This window comes from Narcine bancroftii, chromosome 2 (genome assembly GCF_036971445.1).
Source record: "Narcine bancroftii isolate sNarBan1 chromosome 2, sNarBan1.hap1, whole genome shotgun sequence".
In the NCBI taxonomy this organism is placed as follows: Eukaryota; Metazoa; Chordata; class Chondrichthyes; order Torpediniformes; family Narcinidae; genus Narcine; species Narcine bancroftii.
Window position 1 is genome coordinate 46,734,001 of NC_091470.1, and position 19,131 is coordinate 46,753,131.

At 37.9% G+C, this 19,131-nt stretch overlaps 1 protein-coding gene across 2 annotated transcripts in view; it reads left to right on the forward strand.

Annotated features, from left to right (window-relative positions):
* inf2 (inverted formin 2) overlaps nucleotides 1–19,131 on the forward strand; it is an 81,035-nt gene that overhangs the window by 38,006 nt on the left and 23,898 nt on the right. Inside the window, exons 4-14 of one of the 2 annotated variants that reach the window (XM_069916554.1) lie at nucleotides 837–996; nucleotides 2,200–2,233; nucleotides 2,498–2,639; nucleotides 4,301–4,442; nucleotides 8,606–9,358; nucleotides 12,852–12,997; nucleotides 13,143–13,204; nucleotides 13,587–13,689; nucleotides 13,781–13,866; nucleotides 15,441–15,541; nucleotides 16,142–16,212. In XM_069916554.1, coding sequence (XP_069772655.1) covers nucleotides 837–996; nucleotides 2,200–2,233; nucleotides 2,498–2,639; nucleotides 4,301–4,442; nucleotides 8,606–9,358; nucleotides 12,852–12,997; nucleotides 13,143–13,204; nucleotides 13,587–13,689; nucleotides 13,781–13,866; nucleotides 15,441–15,541; nucleotides 16,142–16,212 — 1,800 coding nt within the window. Of the gene's footprint in view, nucleotides 1–836; nucleotides 997–2,199; nucleotides 2,234–2,497; nucleotides 2,640–4,300; nucleotides 4,443–8,605; nucleotides 9,359–12,851; nucleotides 12,998–13,142; nucleotides 13,205–13,586; nucleotides 13,690–13,780; nucleotides 13,867–15,440; nucleotides 15,542–16,141; nucleotides 16,213–19,131 lie in introns of those variants that run through there. The other variant, XM_069916553.1, reaches the window with a different exon arrangement.

The following is a 19,131-nucleotide window of genomic DNA, read 5'->3' on the forward strand; positions in this document are numbered from 1 at the left end:
TGTAAATAAAATGTTACATCCTGTGCATTCAATTGCTGTTTCAATTCTACAATTTAAATCTTTCCCTTACTCAACACAAGTTAGCATCTATTCACCACTGTATCAAAAGAATAGTGTCATGTTATTTCATATCAATCAAGGCAAAATAGAAGAGATGATTTCAAACTTTTTTTTGTTGCAGTTATTGAATCTCTCTCTTCTGCTTTAACCCTCTTCTTCCTATTTACACATGTGCTGGCACACTTCCCCTGCCCAGTCTTACTTAGGCTAGGGTACGAGATGCCAGCTGTTTATCATTTGACCTTTATATATGCCATATTATTTCTCCAAAATCTTGTAATTCCTGATCTTTCCTCCACTTACAGACTCAATAATTATTCTCCTTGAGCCAGTCCTGAACATAAATGTCACACTTCATCTGATCCATTCAGGGCACAATTGGTGTCTTCCTTCCAATGAAAATGTACCCCATTCCTGGATTATCTGAAAAAACAGGGATAATAACATTTTTTTCCAGGAACATCATCTCCACTCTCCATATAAAACTTAAACAACAAATACAAGGACCTCTTTATATTTAATTTTAATAGAATTCAGCTGTCTCTGTTGCCACCCCCATCACAAGTCAAATTTACCTTCCCTTCCAATCCTGTGTCCACATCTTTCTTTATGTTCCAACTCATTTGAATCACATGATCAATTCCCCAAAACTCTAGGCATAATTTTCACTCAATCATTGAAATTGATTTTCCCTTCCCTGCAATTGTAAACAGTGCCCATTACCATTGTCATTTTTTAACTTTTAAAAATTAATTTTCCTTGTTTTTATTGATAAGGTTGTCAAAAATCAGCAATATCGATTGAGTGTAATTATGAATGAACTCCAGACAACTGATAATGTTCCATATTTGACAATATTGCTGAGTGTCATCAACGCCATCATCTTGGGAAGTGACGAACTGATACCTCGTACTCAGCTACGGAATGAATTCATAGGTAAATGTTCCTTATTTATTTCAACCACCTAACATCCAGCTCACCCTGTGTTTTGGGATTTCCTAAATTGCAGAAATTTGCACGCCAGATACTTTCCTTAAAAAAAATCACTAATAAGAAGGACAGCACACTCAGATAGAAAACCTTCGTTGAAACTTGCAAAGAAATGACAGTTCAAAATTCTGCCACCGTAGAGGATTCCATCTTTTGTTTTGAAAGGTTTTCCAATAATTCCACACACCACATCTGTATTCTGTTTCAGTGCTGAAAGAATTATAGGGCTAAATTAGAATCTCAGGAATGTCAATTGTAATTTACTCATTGTCTATTCATTCTTTTAAAAGTAAGCAATTCAACCCATTATCCACTTTTACTTTAATGAAATTACCTGTATGTTCACAAGGCTGTAAGATAGCTCAACATATTATGTATCCTTAATACATTTGATAGTCACCATAATTTTTGAGTGAGATCCACGGAAATACATGGTCACTATTAATGCACTCTTCTATTAATATCCGTAGAAGCAAAATGTTTTCAATGTAGTTGTCATTTAAACCAAGCAGCTGCCCTGGATTAAGTAATTATGCTCCAAATAGCTTTCATTGCTGTTCTGATCAAGTTACCTCAGATTCTGAGCAATTCCAGACTTGATTCATGCTCCTTCTTTGGTGACCCCTCCTCAAAGTGGCACACTTTGAGGTCAAATCTGCAAAATGTAAGTCAAAACTATTCTTGAGCATGCAGATTGACCCCAAAAATGGTATAAATAAAACCAAATATTATGTTAATTTAATTATGGTTAATTCATTGAAATAAAATGAGAGAAATAATGCCACTTTAAATGTTATAAAAATCAAATATTTGTAGAAATGAATGTCAGCTGCTAAATTTCAAGAGGCTGTTTTATGAAGTTGGAGATGATTTGTACACAAAGTAATATTGTTTATTTTGAAAATAAATAAAGTACAAATTGAATATTTGATGCAAAACCTTACCTTTTTCTATATTAATAGTTAAACAGTTTATTTAGAATAGAAAATAACTTTCAGGCCATTATTTGCTCTGCATCTAATAGCAAATTACTTCTGGCTAAGTGTATTTTGCACAAGTATTAAGCAAAACGACTTGCACAATAGTAGCTGAAACAAATGTGTGAATTCCTTTTTTGTGTGCTAAAACATATTAAATCATTACTTTTAGGTCTCCGTTTGTTGGATTTGCTACCATCATTAAGGTATGGATTATTTGGGTAGATTGCCTGTTTAAATGTATAATATCTCCTAAATACATGATCAAATTTAATAATTGCAATTCAATTGTTAATGTTTTTAGATTCTGAATTTTTATTTCTATTTTTAAGTGATGCTCAAAATATAATTGCATTTAACTCTCATTATGTGAGTGCTCTACCTCCGATACAGAAAAGCACCAGCTGTTGGAGCTGTATCAGTATTTGTTCAAACAAGTACGCACACTAAATTTGTATGTATTCCTATAGAGAAAAAGATGATGAAGATTTGTTAGTCCAATGTTTAACCTTTGAGGATGCTAAAGGAAATGATGATGAAGAGTTAATACAAATGTACGATGGGGTTGATATGAACAGTCATCAAGAAGTTTTCGCAACCTTGTTTAACAAAGTAAGCGTATGGTTTTCTTTCGACACTATTTCAGCATTTGAAGTGTTTCGTTAGTCCAGTTTCAGTGTGTGCCATTAAGATAAGTGAGCCTTGTTCTGTGATGTACTGTGATAAGTAATATTTGTTTTTCAATGATTATGGTTCTAGTATCAAGTTAAAATAGTAAACTTAAGGATAAACATATGAATGCATTTATTCTCCCACAAATATCTTCTTTGTTCTAAACTAAGGGAATTTAGGATATTTGTCTTTGTCAAGGTGATCATAAATTGAAAAAGACTGCTACTGATCCAGTTAAAGTAAGAGTTACAAGTCAGTAATTTAAATTGTACCCCTCCCCCATCACTTTGGTTCATTTAAAAGATGGTTTGGTTTAATGCTAATCCATTTGCAAAATTGTACAAAACCCAGTTAATGGTGTCAAGGAGATTCACTAGGCCAAATGTATATTTTCCATAATGTCATCCAGAAGTGATAATCCCACACAATGGAGCAAGGTTTAAAGAAATTTGTGCTTTGCAGACCTACAAATTGGAACTCCTCATTGATTTATGATCTACAATACAGAAATCCAAATTCATTAAGCAAGGTGCTACTAATTAGGAAATAAAGCAATGCTTTATCAAGCCATTAAAGTAATAATGCAGTAAGTATTTAGGTAGAAGGTCACATTTTCAATCTGAGTCATTTGCAAAAAAAGTTTCTTTTTAACCATGCACATACAAATGTGGATATTTCTAATCCTATTTAAAGAGATGATTGGTCAGACTACTTTACAGGTGTTGCCTAAGGGACCTCAAGCTCTGGGTAACAGCCTTGGAGAACAAGGCCCTGCCCATGCATTGCTCCTCATTAATTAGGAGGTAGTGTCTCCAGAGATTCTAAGGGGGTAGCTTTGCCATTGAAGGCTGTGCCTCAGCTTCCTGACCGGAGATATGTGACCTGTCCTGAGTGGTAACCTATGATGAGAAGGACAGTTTCAATAATGGATTGCTGCTGAGTGTATCAACACTGAGTCACATCAATGAATGAATATTTTCACAGCTCAATACTCCTCTCAGTCGTAACATGTTCTGTGAACTTTGGAAGGTGTTTGAGCTGCTTGCAGTTGCTTTGGAAACTGTCCAATCAGGTTTCCCAGTATTGGTAGGCTATTTGCATGAATAGCAAAAATGTTACAAACCAATATATTGTGCTCTTGGATCTACTGAAACTTTTCCATGACGGTTGGTTATTTTATGAAGCTTTCTCCACATTAGATGCCATTGAGGATGGAAATGGACATGATATATACAGTAATGGTGCATGTAATGCAGGAACGAGTATCCACAAAGATGAAAGGATTTGTTTTGAGATGAGAAATATGAAGGTACTGAGGGCAGTGTTCATCATTTGTGATAAAGTTCAAAGCAATTCTAATCAACAAGATCAAAATTTTTCAAAGATTATGAAAGATATAATATTGAGGGTTTATCTCCAGAAACTAGAATATCTTACAAAGAGTATAGGAGCATGAAGGGCAGTTATTCAAAACGTTTAAGATTTTTTTAAAATTGAGGTAATCTAAATATGCGCCTCAGAAAGGAATAATGGGTTGAAATTGTGACCTTCTGCATTTAACTTTCCTTGATTCATTTACCAACCTTTGTATTCAATTCTAGGTGAGTAGTTCTCCAGTCTCCACGCAGCTGTTGTCAATTCTTCAAGGCCTTTTGCAGCTGGACCCATTGAGCAGCTGTGGTTCTTTGATCTGGAAAGCACTGGAAGTTTTGGTGAATAGAGCCGTTCTAATAGCTGATGACAGTAAGCAATGATTCCACCCCCTTCTCCCCCCCACTCACAAAAAAATGTACTGGAATGTGTGTTATTCCTCAGAATAGCCCAATAATGGCAGGTTAAAATTGAACTAAACTTCACTGTTGCTTGTTGCTGCGAATTATGACCGTTAAATCACAGAAATCAGAACAATTTCCTCTAAAACTGCTGAGAATTTCCTGAAGAAATCCCGCAATTTGTGAGCTATTGTGTGATATGGGTGTTCCATGGAGTCCTGCGTGAGAGTTGAAAGTCATTTTTTAAAAATTATTGCTTACATTTGTAATAGATTTAATTTTCATTTTAACATCTACTTGGATATAGTTTTCAGTTATTTGAAACTTTAAGATCAGAAACAAATGAGCCGATTTGCTTTGTCAGTAAAGCTATGGGTGATGAATTATCCAGCTATCCTAGTTAGTTAATCTTCCTTTTGCTCTCTTTCTCCAAACTGTTCTGCACTATCACCCTATCCCATGCAGCAATTTTACATTATGGAGGATACTGTTGTTTTGCTGAATGAGATGCAAATGACTATCAAACTCCCCAACCCTCACTCCCTGAAACCTTCCACAATGAGTCCCAAAATCACTGCAGGTTCAGCTGGGAAACTAAACCTACCATTGACGTTGAGAAGTTGAGATCTGGTCACGCAAGAGTATAAGAAATCTTTCCTATCAAGCCTGCTCCACAATTCAATAAGATTATGGCTGATCTGACTTGCCCTAATGTATTTGTCTGTTCCCCATAACCCTCAATTCCCTTACTATTTAAAAAAAAATATGTGTCTTAAATACATTTAATGAGGCAGCCTCTGCTGCTTTATTAGGGAGAAATTTCCACAAATTCCACTACTTTCTAGAAGAAAGAGTTCCTCCGCATGGGAATCTTGAGGTTATGAAATCTAATTTGAGTTTCACCTGCCAGTGGAAACAAATCCTCTACTTCTATCTTATCTATTCTTTTCATCATTTTGTATGCCATAAAAACCCCTCTCATTCTTCTGAATTCCAGCAAGTATAACTCCAGGCTACCCATTTTTTTTCCTCATAAGATTACCCCCTTGTTTCCAGAAATAACCCGGTGAAATTCCATAGGTCACAAGTCCTGTGCACAGTTCATCCTCTATCTCTCATATCTGAGCTATATGTCACCCTATCTCACCAGAGTATCTGGCTGGCAAGAGGACCACTGGTGTCGCCAGGAACTGCCCCTGTGATCTTTGACAAATGACAAAGTTTGGACAATTCACAATCATGTAAGCAGTTTTAAAACAGAGGTGTAAATTTAAAGGATCTGAGAAAACTGGTTCCTCAAGAAGCAGTGAAGCAATCTAACCGATTTAGCTTCTGAGTTGGTCAGTGAGCCTGGAATTTTGCATTTCATGGTACATATGCTTAGATCTCAGACAGACTTATTAACATCATTACTCATGAGAGGAGGGAAAGAGAAAGCAGATAATTATTGATCAATTAGCCCAACATCTCTTGTTGGGAATTGCTGGAATACAACATGAAGCTAATAGCAAGGCAGGAATAACTAAATAGATATTCAAGATTCATTGAAAAATTAACATGAAAGGAAAATGGTGTTTAACAAAATTATTGGAGTTTATTGAGCATATCAAATAAAAGGGAACTAGTAGAAGTACTACAAGAGGATTTTCAGAAGGCATTCAATTAGGTATCACATAAAAAAAGGTGCACAAGGAGTCACGTGATGGAGTAGTAGCCGGTAGGAGAATACCATCCCTCTCCAGAAAAGAAAAAAAAGTGAAGGAAACGCAAAGCTCAAGAAACACAAAACACAACAAATAAAAGATAAAGGTGTGGAAAAAAGAAAAAAAATGGCACCTAAGAAAGAAAAACCAAAAACAATGGGGGGAGAAAAAGGAAAGACACCAGAAGAGAAAGGAGAAGGCCTTACCTGCATGAAGAAGCAGGGACCTGCCGTGGACAGAGGAGCCCGCTCCCCGAGGTTAGTGGAGACCCCGTAGGGTCATAACCTCCCAACCGCTGGACTGCAAAAATGGCTCACTGAGCCAAACAGAGGTGCGCAATGCGCACAACAAGGAAAATTAGAACACCGACGGGAGGGGGCCCAGCTATGGAGTGAACCCTACACGGCACGACCAGCTGAGAGATGCCCGACAGCAGGGCTCTCAGCTGGAAGAAGAGGAAAGCAATGGGAAAGGGAGTGATGAGAAAGAAAAACAGCACCAGGAGGCCCAACAGATAACTAGCCCAGAAGAAGAGGACCAACATCAAGAAACCATGAAAAAAACACCCAACAAACTGAGGCAAGCAGCTTAACAAGAAGAGACACAGATACAAGGAAGAGAAGTAGAAGACACAAACCCAAGATCAGACACAGAAGAAGAAGAATACCAAGCTCTGCACAGAGGAATAGAAGGTAAAATGAATGGACAGTACAAGAATTTTCTTGTTTATTTTCATTGTGTGATGACATTGTTTAATGGGTTTATAGTATTGTACATGTTGAATGTTTAATGGGTTTGGAGGGGGTGGGAAGGAAGGAAGGAGGGAGGGAAGGGAGGGGGAAAAAGGGGAGAAAATGACACTATATATTCAAGAGGGAAATGTTTGTGTGTATTTTGATTAATATGGTTCATAGTGTGAAAATAATTTTAAATTTTTTTTAAATGGTGCACAAGAGTGTGCGGTTTGGGTAACATAATGGCAAAGATAAAATGTTGGCTATGAACAGAAAATATAGTAGAGAGAAATGAATAATTTTCAGATTGGCAAAAAGGAACTAGTGGGTGCCACAGGGATTGGTGCTGGGACCTCAACTACTTATAATTATGTAATGATTGGTGAAGTGACTGAGTATATTATAGGCAAATTTGTCAATTTGATACAAAGATAGGTGGGGGTTAGTGACTTGTGTGGTGGGGGGGGGGGGGGGAGAGCATGGAAAGAGCCTCCAAAGATGTGGAAAGTTTATGGAGTTTGCAGATGACATGTGATGCTGGAAAATGAGTTGTCCACATTGTGGGGGGTGGGGAAAGGAAAAATATTATTACTTAAATAGAATAAGATTATAATACAGTGGGGTACAAAGCAATCTGGGGGAATAATACATAAAATACAAAAGTTGGCATGCAGGTACAAGTTTTTAGGAAGGCTGATGTGATGTAGGTTTTTATTACAAGTAATAAAAACTCTAATGTTTTGCCTCTAATTTATGGACAGAGGAAACTTAGAGACTGTGGCAGAAATACTCCAAATACTTTTGCATTTCTAAGGAATGGTGTCCGTGCATTGAAAATGATGGAGGGAAGGGTCACCCGATTGATTCCTGAGAATAAATTATTGTTTTGCAAAGAAAGATCAAATAGTTTGAGCTCCTACTCCTTGGAGTTTAAGAGAAAGAGAGTGGATGTTATTTGAAACATTTAAGATTCTAATGATGTTCTTAGTGAAAATATCCAGAACTATGGGAAATCATTTCAGAAAAATCCTTTTCAGAAGACACGGTGAGAAATATTTTCCCTTCAATGTGAATTCAATATGGTCATTCTATTATAATCAAGACTGAGATGGATACAAATTTGAACAACAGGGAAGTTGATGGGTGTGTGTGGGGAGCAAATTGGACAATGATGTTATGTCAACTATTGTCTTATTAAGTAGTACAGCAGGCTTGAAGAGCCTATCAGGGGTAAATGTGGTACCTGACATGAACATCCATATCAGGAAGTTTCTGTAATTTATTAGTGAACTTATTTCCTGGATCAACGTCAGAACTTGAACAATTATCCTCATCCAGAAAGGTTGGCATGGATGAGTTGGACTGAAGGGTCTGTTTCTATACTGTATAACTCTGTGGAGATGCACTCTCCTGGCTTTCTGTCCCTTTGTTCTCCACAGCTTTCTTTTGTGTACCCTTATTTAGACAATTGGTTCAAAGCTCATGTCTACTCATGGTCATAAGACCATAAAGATGTTGTGTAGACTGTCTTTCACTATTTTGGAAACAAGACTGTACCTTTTTAAGAATACTTGTAAAGAATGCTCTTGTTTAATGGAATTCAAACTATTGACCTGTCATAAAGATTTAAGAAAATAATTGTAAGGAGGCAAAATTCTCTGTGGAAAATATTGATCTGTGAAATGTTTTCTTTATAGCAAATGAAAATGAAGACATTGGTCCAATCATGGAAAGGCTTGTATTAAGAAAGAAGATTGAAAAAGATCGGCCAGTGAAGCAAAATGCAAATAAAAAAGCTGTTGATAAAGCTGTACAGACAGAATCATTGTTGCCTACCACAGAAGCAGTCAAGCACAAGTCTGACATGTCATTGCCACCATCATCTGGGGAGGTGCTGCTTCCTGCACCATCACCATCTCTTTCTCCACTCCCTCTTCTAACTGTGTCAAATGCCACAATGACACCCAAGGTTCTGCCCTGTAGCAGTATACCACCTGCTCCCCCTCTTCCTGGACCTTGTGGTATTCCCCCTCCCCCTCCTCTTCCTGGTACTGGTGGTTTTCCTCCTCCTCCCCCTCCCCCTCCTCCTCCTCTTCCTGGCACTGGTGGTTTTCCTACTCCTCCCCCTCCCCCTCCTCTTCCTGGCACTGGTGGTTTTCCTCCTCCTCCCCCTCCCCCTCCTCTTCCTGGCACTGGTGGTTTTCCTCCCCCTCCTCTTCCTGGCACTGGTGGGTTTCCTCCTCCTCCTCCTCCTCCTCCTCCTCCCCTTCCTCTTCCTGGTGGGATTCCACCTGCACCGCCACTGCTAGGTGCATTTAATAATGATGCTCCCATTGTGGCTTCCAGAACTAATCAGCTACATTCTTGTATTCCACCTCTCTGTGTTCATCAACCAAAATTACGGATGAAAAAACTGAACTGGCAGAAAATACCCCCAAATATGGCCACTGGTATGTTTTCTAAACATAACATGATGTTTGCTTGAAGGACAGTTAATATCTCTTGGTGTAATTTAAAATGAAATGGGCAGGAAAACCATGGAAAGTACTTGCATGTTTCAGCTTACTATGGTGGCAGTGGGGATCTGGCCCTTTTGCCCACTACACCAGTTCAGCAGAAGTATTGGAGATCAATATTCACCCTTGATTCAATACCTCAGAATATCAGTCATCATCATCCATTTTTAAACTTGATCTATCAAAGTTTGATTCCTCTTTGTGACCACACACTAGAGGACATAATCACAGTTTGGGTTTGAAGTCTCTTATGGTACAGCCACGGACTTGCTTTGCTCTTCTTGTTGCACTCAGTGCATGGCTATGTATCAGACTTTAATACTCTGTGGAATATTTTGCAAGATTGGTCACTTATATGCCACCTAGCCTAACCCACAATGTGACCCTGATTTGGTCCACATAATGTAGAAGTTTGCTTCACTGATGTAGAGTTTTATGTATTCAAAATTTCTGTTTGAATGTAATTGTACTATCTGCACTACAACATGGTAGGATTCTGTGAATAGAGAATCAATCAGAACAATGTCTATACAATGAATTGAGTTGGAAAGGCAAGGTATTAATGAGCAGTTCTAAATCCTTTTCCCTTACATAAACTAGGGAGGGAGTATGTATATTGACCTATTTCCTATCTCTCTAAGAAATTAAAGTTATCGAATTGTTCAGCATAAAATAGGCCCTTCAGCCCAAATTGTCCATGCTAACCAAGTTGGTATTCTTGTACTAGTCCCTTTTCCCTGAATTTAATCCATATCTTTCTAGGCCTTTTTTCTGAGTGTATATTTGTCCAAATATCTTTAGAAGGTTACAAACATATCTGCTTCTATACTTTTCTCTGGCAGCTTTTTCCAGGTATAGGCTAGCCTCTGAGTGAAAATGTTTTCCCTCAGATCCTTCTTAAATCTCTCCCCATCACCTTGAACCCATGTCTTCTCATTCTATAATCATCTAAATTTGTATACAGTTTTCCCTTCAATGTTGGTTTTACCATTTTAACTTCCAGATCTCAATTCATTTGCTCACTTCGGATTAGTGTAATTTAGAAAAGATGTGAAATCCTTCAGAGAGTTCAGAAAAATATATTGGAATATTTGCAGAGATTTTGTGTAATCAATAAATAAACTGGAGAGTAGATGGTTTGCTTTGCAATAGGACAAGTCGAAAATAAATTTGATGGGAATGTACAATTTCATGACTGGTTTAGAGATTAAATGGAGAGAAATGTTTCCATTAGCAGAGTGTACAAGTACATCAGAAATGGTTGAAAAAAGTCTTGAATTGGCAAGGGAAAGTCTGGTGCTTGGAGGTTCAATTGTGATTTTTCTCAAGGGAACTGGATGAGAATTGAATCAGAATTTATTTTTTGAACATGTAACAAAATTATTTTGTGGCCACAATTCAGGTGTAAATATTGCTATAAATTACTTTTTTTTAAATGGGTGCAAAAGAATTCTGATGGCAGAGGGGGAAGAAGTTGTTTTTGTACCATTGGGTACTCATTTTCAGGCTCCTGTATCATCTCCCTGATCGTAGCAATGTGAAGAGGGTGGTGAGGGTCCTTGATAATAAAGGCTGCTTTCTTAAGACACTGCCTCTTGTAGATATCCTTAATGAAGTGAAGACTGATGCCCACGATAGTGCTGACTGAATTCACAACTCTTTGAGGTCTTTTCCTGTCCTGTGCATTGGTAGCTCCTTACAAGACAGTGATGCAGCCAGTCAGAATGATCTCCTGTGGAAATTTGCAAGGGCCTTTGCTGGCACACCAAATCTGTTCAAACTTCTCACAAACTATAGCTGCTGTCGAGCCACCTTCATGATTGAATCAACATGGAGGTGCAAGGATAGATCTTCAGAGTTGTTGACACCCAGGAGTTTGAAATTCTTAACCTTTTCCACTACTGACCCCTCAATGAGGACTTGTTTGTGTTCTCCTGATTTTCCCCCCCCCACTTCTGAAGTCCACAATCAGTTCCCAAGTTTTGCTAACATTGAGTACAAAGTTGTTGCTACTCCACTTAACTAACTGATGTATCTCACTCCTGTACACTGCTTCATTGTCATCTGTGATTCTGCCAACGACCGTGGTGTCATCGACAAATTTGTAGATGGCATTTGAATTGTGCCAAGCCACACAGTCATGAGTGTAGAGTGGGTAGTGCAGTAGGCTAAGCATGAATTCTGAGGTATCAGTGTTGATTGTCAGTGAAGAGGAGACATTGATTCTGATTCTTACTGTCAGGCCTGGATAACCACAAAGTTTTTTTCCAGTGCCAGATTTACCATGGTGCAGCTGAACAAGGGTCCCATAGCGCTCTCTCTCTCTCTCTCTCTCTCTCTCTCTCTCTCTCTCTCTCTCTCTCTCTCTCTCTCTCTCTCTCTCTCTCTCACTCACACACACAGGGTCTGGCCTGGAAGAAAACTGAATTTCTAATCTATTATTTCACTTTCAGCACTTATTGAGTCTTAATGTCTTGTCAGTTAGACAATGGAAGGGTTGATGGGGGAACCATTGTTGGGCTGCGATTAGGGCATCAGTTGACCTTAATCCGGCCCGACTGATGAGTAATTCAAGGATCCAGTTGCAGACGGAGGTGCAGAGGTCCAGGTTTTGAAGTTGTTGATCAGTATTGAGCAGATAATGGTGTTGAAAGCTGAGCTGTTGATGAAAAGTCGCCTGATTCGTGTGGTGTTGTCATCTAGGTGATCCTAGCTGAGGGGATTAATATTAGAGGTTTTTAAAAAAAATTACAGGGCTATAGTGAAAGTGTTAAGGAATTGGATGGACCACATTTCTCTAAAAATGAACTGGTACAGAATTAATTGATCAAAACCCCTACTTCTGTCATGCAACAATCATATGATTCCAAAGATTCCTATGTTCATGACAATTGCTTATACAGGTGCACTTGGTACAACTAGTGAAATTTCGGAACCTTGTACATTTTGCCTCAAGATGATATAACAGGAAGGGTGGTGATCACACTTGGAGAAGTATGGGTGGAGATGGGGAGGGGGGGGGGTTAGAGTTTTATTGCTAATGCACCATAAATAATACAAAAGACTGAAGTGAAATTGATAGGCTTTTTTAACTATAGACTGGAACAACCATCAACCTCATTAACTGATCAGGCAGAGTGGAGTGGAGAGCTTGCAAAGTGCACTGGTAGGATCAGACTCGGAAAGTGTGTCTAGCTGGCAGCAGCCAATCCTAGCATAAGTGGTTTACCACAATTGACTAGGTTATCCATGCTTTTGGCATCAGTTTCACACTTGCTAGAGTATGGAACTCTCATGCAATCTTTCTTCAGTGAATTTTGTGTGGCACAATTACACTAATGTTAAAAAAAATGTGCATTATTTTCTCAATCTTTCAATCCTGTCCAATTTGCATCTCCCTTTTGTGACTGTTTATTTTGTTCTTCAGGAGCCAATTCTTTATGGTCATCTGTCCAACAAGCAGCTCAACAATCTTTGGACCCTGATTATGCCAGTATTGAACAACTCTTCAGCTTCCCAGTATCAAAACCAAAAGAGAAAGAGAAAAATGTTCAAAAAAAGGAACCAAAGGAGGTAAATAAAATGTTTAAAATCAATCTCCAAGGATGTTAGAAGTGGCTTTAAGAGAGTGAAGCAAATTTACAAAGTTTATTGAGAAAACTAAAGAATATTTTAATGACTTAAGTGCAGATGGCAATTTATATCTTATTTCTGACAGATCACATTTCTGGACTCCAGGAAAAGCCTCAATCTGAATATATTCTTAAAGCAATTCAAATGGTGAGTAACATTTAAAAAACTGTTATTTATGAATAGTTATTGCATTGGTAATGTTTCTGATATTAAATGATCAATTTTTAGTTTTACTATTTTTCAGTTCATATTTTGCAAACAGATGCTGATAAAGCAAAGATGAATTTTGAATTTACTTGTAAATTTCTGCTAAATGCTCCTCTTGGATTTAGAACAGATTTGCATGGGTTCAGATCTTACTTACCTGAGAACAGTTGCATGTTCAAGGTTCCCTGTGGAAATGTTGGCCAAAGCCAGCGCAGTTCAGCCAATTAGTAACAGCAAATGCTTACTAAAGGTTTGACACTTCGAATTTGTTTCATGTAGTTATTTTTAAGTAATGACAGTTCCATTTGCAATGTTCTGTTAGTTCTAATGAAGAAGTGGCTGACATGATCAGAAATGGGGACCGATCAAAATTTGATGTGGAGTGTTTGAAGCAATTCCAGAAACTCCTTCCAGAGAATCATGAGGTAAGTTGGTAAGATAGTAAACACCAGCTTTAATGTTTGAGAAGGTCCATTTTAATCTGACATAACCCTTACTTATTTGTTCCATATACAGATAGAAAATATCAAGGCTTATGAAGGAGACAAAAAGAAATTAGCAAATGCTGATCATTTCTACCTTGTGCTCCTTGGTATTCCCTGGTATGTATCATGGTGCCACTTGTGAGTACAAGTTCATGAATCTGTAAATGTCTGTTATGTATCTTTTCCAGATACAAGATACATTTGCTAATTGATCATCAACAATATTGTTACGAGTCCAGAGGACCCCAAAACCCAGCAGCAATAGAAATTCACCAAAAGTAATAGAAATTACTTAAACAAAAGTTGCTTTTAATTTTCTTTAAATATAATAACAAGATCAAACTTTAACATATTACTATTAACTTAACCCCCTTCTAATTCTAAGCGCACGTGTATGTAATGTGTATATGTTCGGAAAAGTTCCTTGATTCACAATCCAATCTCACTTCTCACTCCTCCAAGTTCACCAGTATCAGACAATTCTTATACTGCGCACAGAATTTAACATTTATAAATCTTTACCAGGCTCTGGTGCTTAAAGGTAAATGGTTACTGCTCAGGAAAGTTGTCGTTAGTTTCAGAGAGAGATTTGTTGCTCGTTGGACACACACAAACTGATTTCCCCCAATCAACCACTTCAGTGTCTTGCTGTAGAAACTTGCCTCATCATGGGTCTTCCAAATGATGACCTCTTCCAGGTCGCCACAGAGTTCCTCTTGTACTCCTTATTTCAGGAGAAACACTCTAGCCAGCCATTTCCTCTTGTAAGGACTACAAGAGTTTTCAACAGGCTGAACTCAGAACTCAACCCATCTTCAAAATGGGGTTTTCAACATGCTGCAGCCTCAAAAGCTACTGTTGAACTGACCTCTCTCTCTCTTTCTCTCTCTCTCTCTCTCTCTCTCTTTCTTCCCCACCCCCCAAGATTCACATTTTTTTTTCTCTCTCTGTTTGCAAAACCACATGACTCCTCTTTGAACAGCAAACTACAACCAGACAGATTGTTGGCACCGAAATCAGTTTCTGAGCCTGGGCATCTGTTGCTTTAAAGACAATAGTCCATTTATTCCCCAACATCAGTCCAATTAACACCTATTTGTGAAGTTTCTATAGGTATTCTACTGACAAGTCTTAAAGGATTGCTCCTAGCCAGTCCAGGTCATTCTGGACTGGTCGACCTACTTGTGATAAAAGCCTTGGTTTGAATCAACAAGCCTTTGGCTCTTTTGATGCACACTACAAATACATAACACATTTTGAAAGGTTAATGACCTCAGTCTCTAAAATAGAATGTTTCCACAAATTTTGAAATCTATTCAATCCATTTAACTCCTCCAAAATCAGACAAATAGATCAAAATCTAAATATAGTAGTTAATGTTACATGTAAGCATCAATTATGTTAATTTTGGTAATATTCATTTGATTCATGATGTGAAATTATGGTGTTCCTGTCATTTTCTACATTTTTCTGTTTCTTACCAATTAGTTTTTTTTTTAAAGTTAATCTAGCCAAAAGAAATTTTAGAACTGTTCAATTACTATCCAGACTTTTTTAAATTGTTTTTGGTAACTTCCAAATGGAAAAAAATAGCTGCTACTCTCACATTTACCTGAGGCTTGATGTATTTTTACCAATTCTCTCTGGTTTAAAACTCATAGCTCTGTTCTCTATGCTTTGCTCCACCACAGCTACCAGATAAGGATTAACTGCATGTTTCTGTGTGAAGAGGCTAATGTTACCTTGGAAATACTCCGTCCAAGGGCAGAATTAATTAAAGCTGCTTGTCAAGGTAGATCAGTGTATATTGGCTTTGTTCAGACAACAAAATAAAATTGCAGAAGCATTTGAGCAACATTGTGACTGATCAGGTATTGGAAAACTAATGGTATCATTTATGCGATTTAATGCAGGTTAATCTAGTAATTAATGTTGTTTACAGTTGCCCATTCACAATTTTGAGATGCTTATCACGGTCCTTATTTTGAAGTCTCTAAATATGCATCTTTTATATATTTTCTATTCATAATATTGGCTCTCCAGTAATTTTATGACCATTGTCTGTTTATTTCCTCTTTTCTCAACTTTAATTATACATTCATTTAATTCAAAGTAACAATGTAATAATAAAAGCTCATATGAATATTATTGAAAAAAGATGTGTTTATAGGTGAATGGATATGTTACCCTGACCATCATTAAATTTGTAATTGCATATCCAGCAATACAATGAGGTATTAGCAGAGATGAGTAAAACTCCCTTAGATTTTAAAGTGCAATTGAAAAGAGGTGGGGCATGATTTGCAGGGCATAGTGGCTGGAATCTCTGGGATTTGGGTCTAAACTCAGGAATATATATTTTTTAAAATTACTGTTTTCTTCTTTTATATAGATCTACTTTCTGCTTCGAGGCTGCCCCTCTTCTGTGAATTGATTCTCAAAGTTGGAAACTTTCTTAACTATGTATGTACTCTATGAACTACACAATATATTGGTTTTTAATATACAGTAAGAATTAATTCATCAATATTTTAAATTCTTGTGGGCATATGGATGGACAAATCTCTAGGGAATGGATAGGATCTATCCACTGTTTTCTTGGGTTCTGATGAAGATTTGTGCATCTTCATTAGTTTTAGGCAAAGTACAAGATGACTGGAGGATGGCTAATGTTGTTCCTTAAGATGAATAAATAGCAGGGATAAACCAAGGAGATTAGATAGGCTGAGATGTTTATCCCAGAGCGAAGAAGTATGAGAGGTGACCTTGTAGAGGTTAATGAGCATTGAATTCTAAATTTCTCTCAATCCTCCGATGGTTTTGACTAGATTGTGGTCACTCTTCCCTAAGGGCCACATTCAACATGGATACTATTTAAACCTGCTTCATTGCACAACACCTAGTCTTGGATTATCTGCTCTTGAGTTGGCTCCTATAATACAGTACATTGGTCAATGAAACCAAACTTTGGATGCTCGAGGAACTCCTTCTCCATTGTATTGGTTCTCTCAATCAACATGCTTATTAGTCACCCATAAAAACTGCTATACCCTTATTGCATGCTTCCCTTATTTCTTGATGCCATCCCTAATGTCATTACTATTGTTTGGGGGTCTGCACACACTCCCATTAATGCTTTCTTCTCTCCAGTGTTCCACAACTTGACCGATACAGCTTCCACCTCACCTAAGTTGATATCCTTTCTTTGGGTGGCATGATTAGCGTAGCAGTTAGCACAACGATGTTACAGCAGCAATGATCGGGACTGGGGTTTGCGTGGGTTTCCTCTGGATGTTCCAGTTTACTCCCACTATTCGAAACATACCAGGGGTTGAGTGTAATTAGGCGGCTCAGGGTCATGGGCCGAAATGGCCTGTTACTGTACTGTATGTCCAAATTTTAAAATTATATTAAATATATAGTTATTTAGAACTCATTACAAGATTGAGTACCCTTGAATATTAAGTTATTTGAATTGTTATTATAATATTAATAGAAAAAATAAACTACTGGAAGAACTGGTCAAGAACTAGTCAAGCAGCATCTGTGAGGCAGAAATTAATTGATATTTTGCGACCCTGCATCAGGATGAAGAGAGGAGAGGGAAGATGGCCAATATAAAGAGGAGAGAAGAGCAGATGATTTGGCTTGTGGAGGGATCCCATTGCAATTGGCACAACTAACAAAGGATGTGCTGATGACTAACACACTTCCCCACCTTTTTCCCTTTTTTTGCAGTGATCACTCCATCTGTAACTTCCTAGTCTACTTGTCCCTCCCTATCCACCTTTTCATGTCTGCAGGAAGTTCTTAGACTGCCTTCCTCATTGCCTAAAAGCCCCTTCTATGTGAGGCAAGGATTACATGCACGTCACCTACTGCATTCGGTACTCCTGATGTGGCCTGCTTTGCCTATATGAGACCAAGCACAGATTTAGCAGTGAATTGCAGAGCACCTGCACTCTGTCCATCAGAACAATCCAAGCTCAGAGATGCATGTCACTTCAACGCCCTTTTCCATTCCCACACCAACCTGTCCTTCACTTTCTCCATTGCCAGAGTGAGGCCCAGTGCAAACTAAAGAAACTGCTTGTATTGCATTGGGGTCAGTCAACAATAATGGTACCAGTGGCTCTAGGCAACAATTTTTTTTCCCCCAAAAGATTTGCTTCCTGAGGAAAAATTTGGGGATTATGATAGACAACTTCAAGTTGAGCACAAAGATAATTTCAGATTTGCTGTATCACATAGGAATTTGGAGAAACATTAAATTAACTTTTATTGAATTTAGCATATTTAATCACATAATGATCCTGACATGTTGTGTTAGTTCAACTGACCTAAAAATGTTTGACCGCTGAATTTCATATTTACTCAGCATTGATGCGCCTCGTGTCTGTGTCCAACAATAGTTGGCCAGCATTGATGGATTTCAGTTGCCCTGATATCACTTTTTCCATGGTCGCAAATGTAATAGCATGTATATAAGCTGTTGTGACATTGACAAGACATTTCTACTGTATTGAATCTTCCTGAAGGTGATAAATGCTATTGTTAAGTACACTCCCTATGCCATTGTCTGAAGAATGTGCACATTAACATGCGTTCCATCTGTATCAATGTAATGCACAGCATCTGTATATATGAGCTGCTTTTATAGCTTGTCTGCATCTATCCTAACTAAGCATGGCCAGGCCTAAGAGAACATTGGCATAGCACCTGCACTAAGTGGCTGGTATGCTTGGATTGACCAAAATATTTGTGGGCAATATACTAATAGACTTAAACTGTGTCAGGAAATCACAAAAATAGGTTACATCTTTTTAAAGAGAAAAAAGAAATGTTAAGGTGCTTTTTTGTGATCAGTAGCCCAAAATTCATCTAGTGACTCCATGAATCCAAAAGTATTCAAAAAAACTAAATCTTCATTGACCAATGTGGTATGAACATTGTATTTTCCATTTTCAGGTAACCCTTATCCCCAGTAATTTATTTCTTTACCCTCTCCCCCTGATCCACTGCCAGTCCTCCTATCTTTGCCCTCTTCTTCCTCCTGCTTCCATCTACTAACTGATTTTACCCACTATTTATCAGGTTTCAGCTGAGGTCAGCAAGCATTTTGTGTTCTCACTTGTCTTCCTCTGGCAGCTTCACACTATCCTCTGTCCAGTTTTCACTTGACGTTTTGCACCTATCACTCATCTGCGTTATAACCCTTCTGTCTCTCTCTCCTTGGTTCATCTATCTCCTCCCACTACTCATCACACCACCCATTTTAATTCCCAAACACTGGCTATCTTCCATCTTCACTCTCAGGGCCAATGCAGGGTCTCAAGATGGAATGTCAATGGTTCATTTCCTCCCACAGATGCTGCTCGACCA